The 18688-nt window shown below is 43.6% G+C and overlaps 1 protein-coding gene and 1 long non-coding RNA gene across 4 annotated transcripts in view; one reads left to right on the plus strand and one right to left on the minus strand.

Annotated features, from left to right (window-relative positions):
* STX18 (syntaxin 18) overlaps positions 1–17083 on the minus strand; it is a 120525-nt gene extending 103442 nt beyond the window's left edge. Inside the window, exons 1-2 of one of the 3 annotated variants that reach the window (XM_025998250.2) lie at positions 16787–17061; positions 7690–7794 (exon numbers count right to left, since the gene is read on the minus strand). Coding sequence is in view for 2 of the 3 variants with exons in the window: in XM_025998240.2 (XP_025854025.1) it covers positions 16787–16957 (171 nt within the window). In the remaining variant the exon portion in view is untranslated. Of the gene's footprint in view, positions 1–7689; positions 7795–16608 lie in introns of all 3 variants that reach the window. The other 2 variants (XM_025998240.2, XM_072737789.1) reach the window with 2 other exon arrangements.
* Positions 17084–17339: 256 nt separating this feature from the next.
* Positions 17340–18382, plus strand: LOC140595503 (uncharacterized). The gene is made up of 2 exons (XR_011997183.1): positions 17340–17668; positions 18028–18382. It is a non-coding gene; the product is annotated as an uncharacterized lncRNA (long non-coding RNA).
* The last annotated feature ends 306 nt before the right edge of the window (positions 18383–18688 follow it).

The following is an 18688-nucleotide window of genomic DNA, read 5'->3' on the forward strand; positions in this document are numbered from 1 at the left end:
AATTAGGGCTATAAAGTACCCCACCACGCCTTCATCTGGGGACCCATTTATATATATTTTCTTATTTCAAGAGGTAGAGCTAAGAGCCTGTAACTCCAAAAGTTTCCAATCAACCATCACATTCTATTCTTTGGAAAAGTATGCTTCTTTCCACAGTGAAGAAGGTGACATCAAACTATATATTTTGCAAGAATATTTCCTTTCCACCTGTATAAAGATGAATTGTGCTTTGGGAATTCATTTGCAAAAAATGGGTTGAGTGTGTGTAATACATGCTTAATAGCAATAACATTAAAAAATCTTTCTACCATTTAAAATTAAATGTAATTTCCTTATTACTTTAATGGAATCCCTTGGAGTTAAAGTATTTAACTAGTCCTTTTCACATCAACTATTCATTATATAATTCCCTTTAAATATCAGGTATATTAGGTATGTAAACTGTCCACTGACAGAGTAAAAACACACATTTCCACTGAAACAGAAACAGGAGAAGGACAAGGCAGCTTGATTCAGAATCTGATAATGGGTTACAGATTCTCTTCCAGTTCAGATTTATAGTCAAAATGCCATAAGAGCCATTTACCACCTCTAACCTTTCAGGTCATATTTGGAAGAGAAGTATGAACTGCCACATCACTAAGAGAAAATCTGTCTGAGGCTAAAATTCTTGACTTTTCCCTATTGCGTTGTTGAGCTACACAGGGGGAGACAGAAAAATCTATCTCCTATGAAAACCTCCTCAAATAATAAGGTAGAGATGAATTGTACAAGGTTCTGTCCATGGGAAGGAATTCCCTTGACACTGCCTTTCAGGGTCAGCCCTGAATGGGGCTCCAATGCAATCCTGTGTACTGCTGGCTGGTACCAGCCTACTGACTAACCCATCCTATCCTGCAGGACACCTGATAGACACAAGGGAAAAAATCCTAGGGCTGGTGTGCAGACATTCCAAGCCATGGATTGTGGATGCAAAGCCTTGACCATACTCTAAAAACTACCCATCTGTCTTCTAACTGCCTTCCAATCTCCTGTTGGACCTCCCACTGGCTGAACCCAATCAGAAGCAAGAGAACAAGGAAACCCAGCCAAGCACTCCATAAAACTCAGCCTCCAGGGGTAAGAACAGAGTGCAAAGGGTAGAGAATGGATCTGGAGAGGCCAAAGGATAATTCAAGGTACATTCCATTACCTATTGCTCACATTCCTTCCATTAAACTGAGCTTTTTCTCTGTGGATTTTACCATCCTGTGATTTCCCACCATTGGAGCCTTTGCCATGTGTTCCTGTCCTACTTCTCCTTTCCATATCTCCACATGTGGAAAATCTATGAGGCCCACCTAAATATCACCTCTTCTACCAAGTCTCCCCTCAACCTTATCCAGAAGTAGTAATTTCTCTGTCCTCTTATTTCTTGAAGTTCCCCTATCAAAGATGTCTATAGTTATCAATAGGTTTTATACTTATGAATGTACTTATCATATCTGTTCACCTATTTACTATAAATTGCTCATTAAAATACTGGGGCACTTGGGTGGCTCAGTCAGTTAAGCATCTGATTCTTGGTTTCAGCTCAGGTCATGATCTCAGGGTCATGAGATCAAGCCCTGCATCGGACTCTGCACCTAGCATGGAGTCTGCTTGGGATTCTCTTTCTCCCTCTGCCCCTCTCCCCTTGTGCTTGCTCTAACAAATAAATAAATCTAGAAAGAAAGAAAAGAAAGAACAAAAAGAAAGAAAAGAAAGAAAGACAGAAAGGAAGAAAAAAGAATGTAACCTCCACAAAATAGAGATCCTATATTATCTCTGTTCCATTCCCAGGGCCAAAAACAGTACACAGCCTATACTAGATGCTCAATAAATATGTATTAAATGAACGAATGAATGAATGCCCCCTTCTAGAGTGTAAGCATTTGATGACCAAATGAAAGTCTCTCTCATTTTCCTATCCTAAATAGCAACCTAATGCCCTACTTGCAGATACTCAACCAATGAAAGCTGGTAATAAAATAGCTGCCATTGAATGAGTAGCTACAACATACCAGATCCAGTGATCCAGGGCTTCACATACAGTAGCTCATTCAATCCTCACAACCACCTTAAAAGATACTGTGGTAGAACTGTGCCTTCAGGATCAAGGGCCTCATTTTCCCAACTTCCAGAACTGCCTGCTGACTGCCTCCAGCTGTCTCTCTTAGGAACTGCCCTCAGCAGAGGGAAGCTGCTTCACCCACATTATTATGGTGCTTCCCTGGGGGAAGCCCAAATCCAGTGGCTGACCACCACAGTGGTTTCAAAGGCCTGACCCCTTGCCTCACCTGGGTAATTCTGAAAAGTCATCTTGGCTCTGCAGTTCTCCACAAGGCTATTGAGCAAATAAACAAAATAACAAACTGGTGCCCCAGACAAAAAAACAAAATTAGCACTTTTTCCAGTATCTATAATGTAAAAATTGGGTCTCCTTCCCTCTCAGTGATTTTCCTAACTAAAACCATAAACCTCTTCCCCTTTTCCTCAAAAATAGACCACAACACTGCCTATAAGAAATGTATGGTCACTAGGTAATTGTCAACAAAAAGAAACAAAATGTTTGGTTAAGGGCTTTGAAATATACATGATTTATGTACCAAAATATGCTCCTGAATATAGCAGATGATATGACAACACACCATGGAGAAATCACCAGTGATGTGATCTGAGGAATGGCACGACCTAGGAAAACACTCACCATGTGCACAGCCAGCCATGCATTCAGAGAACCTGGAGAGGCAGCAGGCAGTCTTTGGAACCCAGTGCATACTCATCATCCTTAACATCATCCTGGGCAGGTCACTTAAACTTCTGAACCTTGTTTTCTTCACAAGGAAAGGAAGCTAACTTGTAAGGATAGTCGACTAAATTAGAATGTTTTTAGCACAGTGCCAGAGAGAATAGGTGTTCAACAAGTGGTAGCTATTACTATTGCTTATGAGTTTTTAGAATGACAACCAGAAAGGTAAAACCTCCATGCAACATTTGTGGATGATTTTCTTGTACAGGTTAAAAAAGTCTGAATTGAAACTCCAGCTGACTTACAGGAAAATTACTCCCTTTACAAAAGGTTTTAAGGCAGACTTCCATTAAATAGGGCCCCCTCCGTTGTGCATTTAATATATAATCAGATCCTACTTACTCATGACACTTGCTAATCAAAAGATATTAATTCTTCTCCATTTCCTACCAAAGCAAATAAAAACTTATCTGCTGGGAGCTTTACTTTTTCTGTTTTGCTTTTCATTTCAAAAGTAATAACATACTCATTAAAGAAATTCAGGATGATAGAAGCAGAAAAAGAAAGTACCCAGAGTCCCATCTCCCAGAAAGAGCCATGGTTAACTACTGATGGATTCCCTTCTGATCACTATTTCCATGCCTAGAGGTTTTTTTGTTTTGTATACATAGTTCTAAGATTTATTCATTTACTGGGGGTGGAGGGGTGAGGCAGAGGGAGACCCCCTGCTGGTAAGGAGCTGGATATGGGCCTTGCTCTCAGGACCCTGAGATCATAACTAGAGCCAAAATCAAGAGTGGGAATGCTAAAAGGAGGCACCCCTCATATACATAGTTTTAATTATATTTGGTTTTAGTAGTAGCTTTTTTAACCTAACATGATAAGATAAGCTATTTTTGTCATGCCATGAGTTACTCTTCAGTGTGCCATGTTTCCCTAATAATTTCTCTGTACTTGGAAATATTGCTTTCTGTCTCTCTGTAAAGTAACTGTGATAGTTGCCATCACAATTATCCTCTAAATCATCACCATTATTATTAAAACTATTGCTAATATTTAAATTCAAAGACCTCCCACTTCGAGAAGACAGAATATTCATATTCATTTTTATTTTGTTCAGTTTTGCTTTGATAATGAAATCTTCAGTTCATCAGAAATATATTTTAATGTGTGTACAGTAACATATGTACAAAAAAAAAAAAACAACCCAGAACTCTTTTTCAAAGTGCTAACCAATTACCCCCTAAAACATCACTGAATAAATTTTTTCTTACTGATTTACAATGCCTCTTTTATCAAAAGCTACACACACACACACACACACACACACACACACACACACACACCTGGTCTTACATGCTTCACTGATCAATCCATATACACATATATTACTTTTTGTCTTTAAAATGTTTTAAATCTGGCAAAACTAGTATCCCTACCCCAATACACACACCCTTCCACTCCTCAAAAATTATTCTCACACGTCTTTTTTTCGAGATGAATTTCAGAACCACTTGCAGGTTCCTCTCAGAAGAGTTCTGTTAAAATTTTGATGAAAGCTATAATAAACCCACAATTTAACTTAAGAATCACTGGTGCCGGGCAGCCTGGGTGGCTCAGTGGTTTAGCGCCCCCAGGCCGTGATCCTGGAGACCCGGGATCGAGTCCCACATCGGGCTCCCTGCATGGAGCCTGCTTCTCCCTCTGCCTGTGTCTGTACCCCTCTCTCTGTGTCTCTTATGAATAAATAAATAAAATCTTTAAAAAAAAAAGAATCATTGATATCTTTACAATACTTTTTCTTCCCTTCCAGTACACAATATTCTATTTATTCACATCTTCTGTATCTCTCCACAAAATTCTGAAGTTTTCTTCAAATGGGACATCTCCATTTCTCATTAAGGTTATTTCTAGAAATGCTTTTTGTTACTACCATAAATGTTTTCATGGGATTTTAAGTGGTCATTAATTAGATTTAGGATGGCCACTGATTTCTATGTATTTATGCTGAATAAGAACTCCAGAGGCCTCTATGATAGGGCCATAAGGCACCTCCCCCAGTTTCATTCATGCTGCCCACAAAGCAGCACCCTGGCTCAATCAAGCTGGTTTCCTGTCAAGGAAATACACCATGTTCATACCCACCATCCACCCACTTTCACTTGCTCTTCAAGGTTTTGCTCCAACTTAAAAGCTTTTCTGACTACTCTACCCCTAACTATCATGTATCCCTTTTCTACACTCCTCCTGCGCTAATAAGTTCTGATATATATAACCCTTTAAGGAAATTAGGAATAATTTTCCTTTTATCAATATTAGAATGTGAAATTTTTTATACTTCAGAAAAGATTTAAGAAAAACAAGTGAAATTATATATATCTTTTTACCTTTTTAAGAGATTATAAACTTGAAACAAAATTGGTTAAAATGTATTACTTGTTTAAAATAGTGATAAACTGAAAGTAGCTCAAATATCTTTCAGTAGGGGTTCAAATAAATAAGTTATATGAAACTATTCTCTCTTCTTTCTTTCCTTCTTTCTTCCTTTCTTTCTTTCTCTTTCTCTTTTTCTTTTGAGAGAAGGGGCAAGGGGCAGTGGGAGAGAGAATCCTGAGCAGGCTCTATTCCCAGTGAAGCCCAATATGGGGCTCAATCTCACGACCCTGAGATCATGACTGAGCCAAAACCAAGGGTCAGATGCTTAACTGAGCCATCCAAGCACCCCATGTGAAACTATTTTCAATGACTATACAGCCAAATAAATTGGTGACACAGAAAAATATATATTGACATTAAAAAAAATGTTCACAATACACTGTTAAGGAAAAAAAAAAGCAATAAAAGAAAAAAAAAAGAGGGTCTACTTAACAGCAGTATAGAAAAATTCCCTTTGTTTAATAGGAAAAATGTTGGAAACTATGTACCAAGATTGTGGTAGGGGTATCTCTGACCAATGGTACTATCTATGAACTTTATTTTCTTCTTTATTCTGTTTAGTGAGCACTTAACTACTTTTATAGTCAGATTTTAAATTAATTAGTGAACTTCAAAAACATATCCTGCTGATAGCAGTCCATTCTAAGAGTACAGAACCACTATTAAATCAAATGCACTTGTAGAGAGAAACATACCAATTGCCAGCTTTGAAAAACAAACTCATTTTCTCATCTAGGTGAAAAATTATGAGTATACTGGAACTCAAGGGGAAAGTAACACAAGACATTGAGCAGTCGTCACTGCAAAAAGCATTTTACGATATATCCTAGGACTTTTAGAAAGAAGAGTACTGAATCCTGGAAACATCTTGTTGAAAGATCCTTAAGGATTATCTAGCCAAAGCTAGATAATGAGGGAAAAAAAAAAAGAAAGAAAGTAGAAAAGAGGTTAGGTGAGTTCTCAAAGATCACATAGGTAATAAATGACAAAGTCCAAAAATATTTAGAATTCAAAACCTATGCTTTGTATTCCTTTCTCAATTCTGGAGTCAAGGTACTCTGAAATGGTCACTTTTTTTTTAAAGACTGTATTTATATATTTGAGAGAGAAAGTATAGAGTGAGTGTGACAGAGAGAGAGAGAGAGAGAGCGCGCGCGCATGCACGCAAGCATGAAGAGGGGAGGAGAACTGGGAGAGGTATAGGAAGAAGCAGACTCCCTGCTGAGCAGGGAGCCTGATGTGGGGCTTGATCCCAGGACCCTGGGATCATGACCTGAGCTGAAGGCAGATGCTTAACCCATTAAGCTACTCAGGCACCCTGGCAGTCTGTCACTTCTATTTATTTAGACTGTAAAAGGCAAATGCTCATTTACCAGGCTTTTCTTAACATCCATCTAAAAAGTGAACAGGAATGTGTACAACGGTATGAAATGAAAAGATTTGCTCTCTTAAGTATAGCTTATGTGCTGTAACAGAGAGCTTTGACAAATAGCCATACAGTAGATTGTGACAAGGAGGAGCCAGCAAACTCTAATATTTACACACTTTGAGAACCTGAAAGTCAGGAAGAAAAAAAGTACTACTGAATTTAAAAGTACAACTGTGGGCAGCCCAGGTGGCTCAGCGGTTTAGCGCCTGCCTTTAGCCCAAGGTGTGATCCTGGAAACCTGGGATTGAGTCCCACATCGGGCTCCCTGCGTGGAGCCTGCTTCTCCCTCTGCCTGTGTCTCCTCTCTCTCACTCTCTCTCTCTCTCTCTGTGTGTCTCTCATGAATAAATAAAATCTTTTTTAAAAAATAAATAAAAGTACAACTGTGCTGCAAGCTTTTCATATCTGAGTTATAGGAGGTCATTCAACACATCATTCTTTCATTCCTCTGGTTTATTCGCTTTCTTTTAGGTGGGTTCTAAAGGGGCGTCTTATTTATTTATTTTCTTTATTCATGAAAGACACAGAGAGGCAGACACAAGCAGAGGGAGAAGCAGGCTCCACGCAGGGAGCCGATGTGGGACTGGATCCTGGGACTCCAGGATTATGCCGTGGGCCGAAGGCAGGCGCTAAACCACTGAGCCACCCATGCATCCCAAGGAGCCTCTTGTTAAGTCAATTTTAAACTTAGTGTGTCGTAAACAGAATAAGTTGTCTATATACAAGCCATAATTAACCACTGTAGACATCACTGATACTTTGCCCACCAGAGGGAGCCCATATGGATTTCCATGTAACAAGAAACTTCAAACATCAAGTTTGTATGAATTCTATTATTAGAATCATATTATTCATAGTATCAATACTGTAAAAATCACTTAATAATATTGTATTTCTATCCTCCCCAAAAGATAAAAGTTACATGAGATCAGGTATGTAAAGTCATTTAATAGCATTCCTAACCTGTAGCAGAAGCCCCAAAGTGATTGATTTTCCAAAATTTATATTCTCTTGAGTACTAATTACACTGCTCGAAATAAATGAACAAACTTACTTCTATACAAGTTGATGTGAGTTTGGTTGATATCTGTCCCAATAGATGGTTCTACCCTCAATATGTTGACAAATCTGGTTCTCAAGCATGTAAGACAGCCAGATCCTGGAGAGGAAATACTCATTAAAAATGTTATCCTCGGGGGACTCATTTCAGCAGCCTTGTCCTAGTAGGTGATACACTGAACTGTTGGTGACCCGCCAACTAGAAACTGAGGTAAGAGAGAACTGTTTGACCCATTCTAGATGTTTCTTGGCATGAAGGAGAAAGCCACCTGACTATCCCTGAGAATCATGCCTCTGTAGTATGTGATACAATCATCACCACCAAGATGAGTCTCGAAATGAAGAAAGCACAACTGAGGGGAACTCTGCACAAGAACCTGGCATCGAAAGGAGCCCCACTGAGTCTCTATCCTCATCTGCAATCTGGTAAGTCTGACACTTTCTTCCACCTCTCACCATCACAAGCCCCAGGCCAGTGTTTGCCGGATATAAGTCTCATTGCACATCTCCATGCAGTTGGCTGGGCATATGTCCCAGGTGTCTATTTTGTAGACTCAATGGTGTCCCAAGATAGAAATATGACAAAGTGGGAGGACCCCACTGGGTTCCAGCTATAGTCTCCAATTCAAGTTTACCAGAAAGCATTGCCATTGGGGACTTATCCAACACTTGCTGTCTTAATAAAATGCCGATGTCCATCAGGTTCCTTGGATATACTCACTACTGCTTAGAATCAAAAGAAGGCGGCATGAGTAACTGGCATTCTAACTTTGAAAAAATTTATTGTGATGTGTTACCATTTAACTTCTCAACCAAAAAGCTGGGAATTATTCTACTTCTTCCTCTAGCCCTACTCATTACTGCCTCCTACACAACTACTTTATCTATCCACATCTATCCGACTCTACTACCACCAGCTCACCACCTTCTCCTGACTGCAACAGCCTCCTCGTTAGCTCTTTTGGGCAGCCCTGGTATGCTCCAAACCCATCCTCAATATTGCTGATTATTTTAAAAAACAGATATGATCCTTTCAAGCTTCTGCTTACATAGACCAGAGCACAAAATCCAAGCTCTGTAGCACTGCTGACAGTGCTCTCACTCAAAGGGGTGGCAAACCTTCCCTCTAAAGGACAAAAAGAAAATATTTTAGGCTTTGCAGGCCTCTACAGACTACAACTCTGCCAGGATAACACAAAACCATCCGCAGCCTATACCTACACAAATGAGGGCAGTCACATTTCAATAAAACCTCATTTACAAAAACAGGCAGCAGGTCAGGTCAGACTTGACCTCTGGGCCAAACTGGCCTACCTGCTCTAACCAGTCATGCAAAGGCCTCTCTCTTGGCATCTGACCCTCACTGAGTTCTTGTCCAGAAAAGGTCTCATCCGCCACAGTCCTACCTTGACTCCATCACCCTGCTGTCATGCATCAGGGCCTCTGTTCACAATCTTCCCTCTGCTAGGAATGTCATTTATCACCTTTCCTTTGTCTGGTGACACAGTTTTTGTCCTTCAAGGTCCAGGATGACCTTCCACTGACTCCCTCAAGGAAATTTATGCTTTATTTGTGTTTCCAAGAGCTGAGACATCCTCACAATGCCAGGCACATATTGGTTGTTCAATGCTCTTAGAATGATGGAATCAATGAATTCTTAAATAAATAGAATTTCAAAAGCTGGAGTCCTCATAAGTTCTGGAAAAAAACCTCAGAAGTGCAAACTATATAGAGGGCTGTTAATACCACAGAAGTCTCTAGCACTGAGTTCTGCCTACAGTACACAGTAAGATCCATAAAAACATAGTATTGTGTAGCTAAAAAGAGGCCTTGGAAAACATTAATGTAGTGGTTTTTAACATGTGTGTCACTGAGGCCTATGTTTGATGCCCAAGGAACTTCTCAAAGAGAAAGGGGGAAGGGTGACGGAGGGACAGACTGGCTAATGAACATCTTTCTTTCCAGCCCCCGCACTCCAGCCTTAGCCAAAGCTGCTTATTTTATTTGCAATAAGGTCTCTGTATTGAATAAGAAAAAAATCTAAATGATTCAACAAACTCATGCTGTTTGCAGTCTGCATCCTAAACCTACACTGTTTCCTGATCTATTCCTATCCCATGTGGCTCTATCTCCAGCTTCTCACTGACACCTGGCACCTGATGCCTAATACTGCTTCTTAGAAGCATGCTCTCTCAACTGAAATCCCCAGTTTAGGAAGTATTATACTCAGTCCTTGGAATTAAGATTTATTTCCAGCTACTCTGGATAATAATCCAGGTGGTCCCTCCCAGCTCAACTTCTGGATCCCTACACTGGCACATAATGTCAATTATGTGATTTCAAAGGAATCAGGGAGGACCTGGGGAATCAATGCTAAGAAGATTATTAATGTCACTCATAGTTGTCAATTCAAAAGTTGTTACCATCTATGTGTCTGCTTCTCCTCTAGACTAAACTTCTTGAGGTAGGAACCGAATCTTAATAATATAATAAAACATACTATTTAATGTTTACACCAGATACTGGATTAAGTATAAACATATATTGTGTAGTATTAAGGAATCGTATTAGGATCACACATTTCTAGAACTGGAAGGAGCCTTGCACAGAGATCAACTAGCTCCAAAACTGAAAGCAAAGTACCATAGCTAATTAACACTTATTCATTAGTTCAAGAAATATTTATCAACTACCTAGGTCCCTTGCACTGTCTAGAACCTATGGATTCAGTGGTAGACAACACAAAGTCTTTGTCTTCACAAAGCACATATTCCAGTGGATACACAACAAATAAATGGATACACAATATGTCAGATAATGAAAAGAATAAAGCAGGATGAGGGACAGGAAAAGGATGCTACTTTATACAGGGCAGCCACGGAAGGTCTCACTGAGGGAATATTTGAGCAGAGACCTGAAGATCAAACCACAAGGAATCTGGAAGAGAAGTGTCTCACGTAGAGGGAATGACAAAGGAGCTAAGGTAGGAACCCATCCGTTCACGTGAGAAAAGCAAAAGGGTAGGGCAGCTGGAACAGAGTAAGCAAAAGGAAGGTGACAGGAGGTGAGGTCAGACAAGGAGCAAAGACCAGAGCATGTGGTTTTGGGCCACTATAAGAACTCTGAATTGGGGACACTTGGGTGGCTCAGCGGTTTGGCTCCTGCCTTCGGCCCAGGGCGTGATCCTGGAGTCCCAGGATCAAGTCCCGCGTCAGGCTCCTTGCATGGAGCCTGCTTCTCCCTCTGCCTGTGTCTCTGCCTCTCTCTCGCGCGCTCTCTCTCTCTCTGTCTCTCACAAATAAATGAATAAAAATCTTTAAAAAAAAGAAAAAAGAACTTTGAGTTTTAGCCAGAAACTCAAAATAGACATTCAGCTTTCATAAAAGCACTCTGTAATAAGCAAAGAAAACTTCATCTGTGTGCCTTACCTGAAAATAGGATTTCCAGAGCCCAGGGTCACTATCACCGGATAGGGAATAAGCATCTTTGTTTTATAAGAAATCACTCTAGTTCCATAGTCTAAGTTCTCAGTGTGACCAGAGTGGAAACTGAGGCCCAGAGAGATTCTGTGGCCTGCGGCTTCGTGACAGGCCGTGCACTACAGCACAAGTTTCCTGATAGTCTGTTCAGAGCTCCTGCCGCTCTGGGCCCAGCCTGGCTGCTCACAGTGTCCTGGTTTCCCACATGGCGCTCTCCCTGGCCCCGGCAACCTCTATAAAGCAATAAGAAAACAAAGAGCTAACACCATAAGGCACCTCCACGCAGACTCCCACACCGAAAGCCTGTCACTACAAATTTTCAAAATTCTAGTTTTCCCTTCCCCACAGAGCTGAAGACAACCAGGCAGCCAAGGAGAAGGCAGGCTGGGCCCTGTGCCAGGCTCTGTGAGAAACATTTCAGTTGGCATTGCCTGCCTGCCTTTACTGCCTACTCCTCCACAGAGCATTCCTTCCTCCAAGGTCCTAGAGAGGTGACAATCATCGTATCCAACCCACGTCTGGACACATGTTGGGGTGAACATAGGACTTGGCCCTATGAGGAACCTTATCCCCCTAAGGCCATCATGCAGGGGCAGGATCCAAGTAGAGCCAACTAGAGTCCTTTCCTGGGTTTTATGGATAAGAGCTAAAGAAGGAAGCTCTATCCCCCCATTTCCCAGTTCCATGAGCCAACACAGTCCCATTTTGCTCAGGTTAGTTTACATTAGGTTACTGTTACTTGCAACCCAAAGAACTCATACTCCTGTAGGCACATTCATACTTTTGTCATTTCATCTGTATAACCTTTTAAGACTATTATTATTCTATGTTAGAAGTGAGGAAACAGGTCAATAACTTGCCCAAGTCCAATATGGGCATTCAAATTCATACAGTAAAAAGCATTCAAACTCAGGTCCTTCTGTTCTAAACCCATTCAGTATCCATATTCACTCAAGAGGAAACTCACTGCCATTCAAAAGCCAAAGAACTTCTGGCTTAAAATTTTAGTGGAAATTTAAGGTACAAGGATGTAGTATGGGAAATAAACAGCCCTAACTAGGGTCAAAGGACCTGGCTTCTCCCTCTGGCTCTGTCCTGTGACTCAGCTATTAAGACTCTGAGCAAGTCATTTCACCTACCTGAATGTCTGTTTTCCTATCTACAAAATAAGAAGCCTGAACAACATGAACTTGAGATGATCCTTTTAAGTACTCAACAAAAAAAGTCCATGGTTCTGCTTTAAGCATGCAGATCTGTTTTTACTCTATGGCAGGCAGGATGTCAAGCAGATTTCAACTTGACAGGCCCAATAAATGGCTGCCTAGACCACAAATGCTGCAAAGGATTCTGAGGAAATTAGATCTAGGAAAATTAGCACTGACTTCCATTGTCATGGGAAGAAAAGAGAGGAACAGCTGCATGCCTGCCACATATCTATCATTGCTGATTAAGAGCTTCACCTTCGCAGAGGAATGCTGTGCTCTGTACTACTGATGCTACTAGTACCTGCACGGGATTTTCACCAGTTCCTTTGTGCACTTCCTTGGTTCCCCTTTGCAAGAAAGGATGGAAAATACAGGAAAGCTAAATGGTTTGGGGAATATGGCTGAGAGCCACTGATGAAAATGTCTGAATGGCCTACATGGGGTGAAGGGAACAATAACAATCAGTGTGGTTCTCTAACATACATAGTTTCCGAAGATGCTGATAATTAGCCTACGAGTTCAGTAGGATATGATCACGCCCATGTGACAGAAGTGGAAAATGAGACTCAGGTAAGAGGACCTGCCCAAGTTACTCACTTCTAGGTAGCAGAGCCCAGATCTGAATCCATTTCTTTCTTTTTTTTTTTTTTTTTTTAAGATTTTACGTATTCATTCATGAGAGACACACAGAGAGGCAGAGACAAAGGCAGAGGGAGAAGCAGGCTCCGTGCAGGGAGTCTGACCTGGGACTGGATACTGGGTCTCCAGTATCAGGCCCTGGGCCGAAAGCGGTGCTAAACCACTGAGCCACCCGGGCTGCCCTGAGTCCATGTCTTCTATATCCAAGTCCCCAGGCTCTGCTTACTCCCAAGGTCCCCATTCACCTCACAGTCTAAATGAGTTAACTAATCAAGTTCCCATTGCAAAAAGGCGTATTTTTCAGATACAGTAAGCTCCTCATCCCAAGAGAGGAACCGTTGTTACTGTCCGTAATGTAACGGGTACACCTGCACTGAATACACATGAATTCAGCAAAATTGAGCATAAAAGTTAAAATATTTAAAGAAATGACACCAAAGAAACCAACCTATGAGGGAAAATTAAAAATTTAGTTTCAACACAGCTTTATTAATCTTAATAAAACCTCTACAACAATTCAGTGAGATGAAACACTGACATCAGGAATATGCTTTGTCCAAACTAAGGAATGAGAAGAACTAGAATCGAATTAGGTAATGTGTGTCCTAGAAATGACAGAGCCTCAGGGAATACATCCAAGCAAAGGCCTATAACCTGCTACATTTCCTTAGGTCTAATGACCAGAACTAACCCCGAACCAGACCCTGTGCTCCTACTACTGGCCAGACTTTTATGAAAAGAAATCCAGGCCAATAACAGATTCAGCCAGCATTCTGACACATGTGATCATGGCAAGAGTACAGACCACCCCTCGCCAGCTCTATACTAAATTTTCGGGGGAGAGGGGTATGTGGAGACAATGGTTGCAAGAACAGGAAGTAATACACAAAGTAATTACAACATTAAATCAAAATTTCTCAAAAGAAGGCATGTTTTCCCTATGTCAGGAGGGGCAGTGGTCCTAAACAATGCAGCCTATGTCCCTACTCAACAGACTCTCCAAGCCTTAGCATGTACCCACATCATCAAATATCAGAATTGGAATATTCAATGGCCTGCCATCTAACCCTATGGCTAAAGCGCAAAGTTCTCAAACATCTATGCCAAGCAGTCATCCCTGTTTAATTACCTCCAATGATAGGAAATTCAGCACCCCAAGGTCCAGTTAGTGCCCCTGAGGCTCACTGATTCAAAAGCCTGAAGCACATTCTTAACACTCAGGGAAAAGCCTAAGGCTTAAACTTCCACACAGCTTGCCATCCCAGTTACACTTCTTGTCTCTACTACTTGCATATCCCCCACTCCAGAACAGGACCCAAAATGAGCACAGTGCTAATAATCAGCAATTTCAGAGTTAGAAAGGGACCTCCCAAAACCAAAACTGTAACCTTCACACCCCACAATTCCACAGGAGGAACCTCAGGAAAAGCCTGGGCCAAACTAGGGGCAGGTGGAGGGGGAATGTCCTAGTTTCCTTTCCTCTCATTTCATCCTAAGAAGCTCCTCCTTTGATCTGCTATAAATAGGGTCTCAATGCAGTTTAAAAGTCTTCTGCTGTTTGAAGGGGGAAAAAAGAGAACACTTAAATAAAGTAAGGCCATAAAACTTGCCTAATAACATCATACAGCTAATAGTTGCAGGATGAAGACAACAACCTGGTCTCTTGACCACATAACATTCATCTGCTTGCAGACAGCAAAGCTCTCCCACATTCCAGCCACACTCCCATGCTTATCGAAACATTTCAGTAACATTGCAAAGTGGCATATTTATCATTACTTGAAATGGTTCAGAAAACATAAGTTCCTCCAAAAAAAATCTTAAACACCATTACTAATTTGTTTGCAATTTAATGGGCAGACATGCACGGAGTATACATAAATTGAGCATAAAAGTGATCCATTTCATGCACACCCTTCTCTAAGGCCAAGATGCCGTGCTCCACCCTCTCTGCACTGGAATCAACTACTCCTCTTTTTTTTTTTTTTTTTAAGATTTTATTTATTTATTCATGAGAGACACACAGAGAGAGAGAGAGAGAGGCAGAGACACAGGCAGAGGCAGGAGCAGGCTCCATGCAGGGAGCCTGATGTGGGACTTGATCCTGGGACTCCAGGATCATGCCCAGGGCCAAAGGCACTAAACCACTGAGCCACCCAGGCATCTCTCAACTACTCCTCTTTTAAGATTTGTCTCAGGCATCATTGCCTCTGAAAGGCCTTTCTTGGCCCTCAGAACTGACCACATTCACCTGTGTACCCGAAACGCTGTATAGGAGACTGTATGATAACTTTTGATAGTAACTTTTGTTACTATCTCTCTCACCATTCCTTTTCTTTTTTTTTTTTTTCTTAAGATGTTATTTATTTATTTATGAGAGACTCAGAAAGAGGCAGAGACACAGGCAGAGGGAGAAGCCTGCTCCCTGCAGGACCCTCGGGAGGGCTCACTTCCGCAGTGCATATACTAAAACCAGGACCCCAGGGATCACCACCTGAGCCAAAGGCAGATGTTCAACCACTGAGCCACCCAGGCGCCCCTCCACCAATCCTTTTAAATCCTGTGTTATTCTGGGCAGCCCGGGTAGGTCCAGGCCTAGCGCTGCCTTTGGCCCAGGGTATGATCCTGGAGACCCGGGATCGAGTCCCACGTCCGGCTCCCTGCATGGAGCCTGCTTCTCCCTCTGCCTGTGTCTCTGCCTCTGTGTGTGTGTGTCTATCATGAATAAATAAAATATTTTTTAAAAAAAGTTCAAAACATCCTGTGTTGTTAGAATAACAAGGTGCTAGACAATATTCATTGATGGACTGAATGTCTTCAGCTGGCCCAATCCCGAGGATAGAGGGTATCGTGGCACACCCTCCTCTGCAAACTGCCACACCTTAATTCACGCATACAAAGAGTCATTTTAAAGCTACCTGAATGCCTACAAAGTACCAGGCACTGGCCTGCATGCCAAAGAGAAGTGGATCTGCCACAAAATTAACAAGAGTTTAAGTTTCGGGGCCCCTCACTTGTCCCTTCCAAAGCTCTGAACCTCTTCTTGTGATTCTATGTTTCCTCTTCTTAAAAAGGACAGAGAGAACCGGATAAAGCTTCGAGCTCTTCAAATACTAGATCCACCTTGGGGGCGGGGAGGGGGGCAAGGATACAAAGGTGAACAAGACAAACATTCTCTCCCTTCAGTGGGGACGAGGCCAGCCGACCTGCGCGTTCACTCATTCATTCAAAACACACCCCGTGGCAGCGCTAGGAGTCGGGCACCAGCGCCGCTCCCTGCTCTCCTGAACCAAAGCCTCCTGCGTTCAGGGAAGGGAAAAGCAGGTTAGGGGGCTGTAACACGCGGCGGCCGAGAAAGACGGTGCGAAACGGCCTCGGGACCTGCTGATCCCAGCAGGAGCCCCGAAACCGCGGCAGGAGGCGGGCGAGCGGAAGGGAGGGGTCAGTGAACGTCACCTTTGCTCCCGTGGAGCCAGGACCGGGGAAGGGGGAGGGAGGCAAGCCCAGGGGCCCCGCGGGCTCTGCCGAGACAGAAAAAGCAAAGGCCTGCGGAGGGGAGTTTCAAGTCTGCGGTGACGGCGACCTCACTACCTCGCCAAGCAGCCCAAGAACGTGGCGGACGAGTTCCCGTTCCCCGAAACAAGGCTGTTCCTTTCCCAAGTCAGCTGGCGACTCCCCGGGACCACCCCGGGCCACTGCGCCCTCCGAGCTCTGCCTCCCCGCGCCGGTTACGGGGTCCGCCGTTTCCATAGCAACCAGCTCCGCTCACCACTTCCCGCGCCCGGCTGGAGAAGTCGCCCTTGGGCCGGGGGCTCCGGCGGAACAGCTCGTCGCGGCTGCCATCGACCCCGCCGCCGCCCACCGCCACTCCCAGCGCTTTGTTGCGCGTCTTCACGGTCTTGACGCTGGCCCGGAACAGCAGCGTGATATCCACCGCCATGGCGACCCACACCCCCCTCCCGGCCCCCTTCCCGGCCGGCCCACGTCAGCAGCTTGCGACCGCCGCGGCGTGCGTCCGACCGCGGGAGGACCGTTCCGGCTTCCGCACGCCCCCCCCAACCCCCCACGCCAACGCGACGCGAGAAGAAAGGTTCCGGCCTCCGCGGGGCGACCCGGGCGACAGGAGAAAGGTTCCGGCCTCAGCCTTTTTCTCCTTCCGGCAAGCCTCGGAGGGCCCGGCCTCGGGGAGGGGTCGCCCTTGCGGGGTGGGGGGGGGGAGGGGGGGGGGGCGTGCGGACCCGGGCAGCGGGAGGATCCGGAAGCCAGCAGGCAGCCTCCCCCCCCGCGGGGCTCCCCCCCGTGACCCGGCGCCCGGAGCGGCAGTGCGGGGCGCTGGAGGTGACCCCTGACCTCAGGGACTCCCGCCGGGCTGGACGGAGGCACGTGGGCGGCGACCACCTGGCTGCACCAGGCGCTGGGGCGCACAGGTGTGCAAGGTCGGCCTGCAGCCGCCTGGTCTGCACCACCGAGGCAGCACCTTCCGCGGTGGTGGTGTGACAGTTGGAGGTAACACGTGCAGGCTTGGCGTTGCTTGGCTCCCAGTGGCCAGCAACAGTTGCTGCCGTTAATGAGAACACTCGTTCTGGAGGTTATTTATGGTGGGGACGAGCGCTATCGGGGAGGTATCTCCCGGACACGGCGGATCTGAAAGGTGAGGAGGCACACAAGCGCAGAAGAGGGTCCCCAGGCTCATCCTGGATGTTGGGTTCTCCTTTTTTTTTTTTTTTTTTTTTTTAAGATTTTATTTATTTATTCATAAGAGACACAGAAGCAGGCTCCCTGCTAGTTGCCCAATGGGGGACTCGATCCCAGGACCCCGGGATCACAACCTGAGCCAAAGGCAGCCCCGCAACCAATGGGGCACCCAGGTGCTCCTGATGTTGGGTTCTTAGAGACACCCCCCCCCCCTCAAATTGTAGTAATTTAACTGCCAATGAATTCTTTTTACATTTCAACCCAAGGCTCCAATTTATAATCCACCTACTCCTTGCTTTGTTTTTCTTTTCAAAGAGGATGCGCAACGAGAATGCATTAAAACAGTGCTGGTGGAAGCCGGGTAAGCAAGACAGAAATTAACTTCCAGACACCAAGATGCTCTCTGCCTTCCACTATCCTTTTCCCACAAGTTGTACACGGTCGAGTTTTCTGGGAGCCTGAGTTTTCCGGGAGCCGAGCGACTTGTGACATTGCAAATACGCCGAATGCAGAACAGCTGTCTTCCATTAAGCCAGACTTTAAAGAGGTTTGCAAAAAATGTAAAACCGTGCCATTCGCACTAGGTTTGTTTCTGAGATATTTTTTTTTCCCCACCACAAAAGGATCTCATTTATGTTAATAAGTAATGGAATTATTTTTGTTTTTTAAATGAATATTTTAGGTTTGGGTTTTAATTTCTGATATGGCGAATATCAGTAGAGGAAACCCATATATACAAAGTTTGTTTAGGGTTCTCAACTATTTTTAAGAGTGTAAAAGAGTTCTGAGACCAGTAGTATGATAAATAGATGTCATATGTACCTGAAAGGAGGAGGGAAAATGTTATTTAAAACCCAAACCGTAGTCACTTCAGCCTTCCTGTACAAGGAAAATAAATGTCCATACAGCTTTCTTACACCCACGTAGTAAGAGAAAATGAGAAAGAAATTACTACTCTCTGCCAGTGATTCTGTAT

This window comes from Vulpes vulpes, chromosome 14, assembly GCF_048418805.1.
Source record: "Vulpes vulpes isolate BD-2025 chromosome 14, VulVul3, whole genome shotgun sequence".
Lineage (NCBI taxonomy): Eukaryota > Metazoa > Chordata > Mammalia > Carnivora > Canidae > Vulpes > Vulpes vulpes.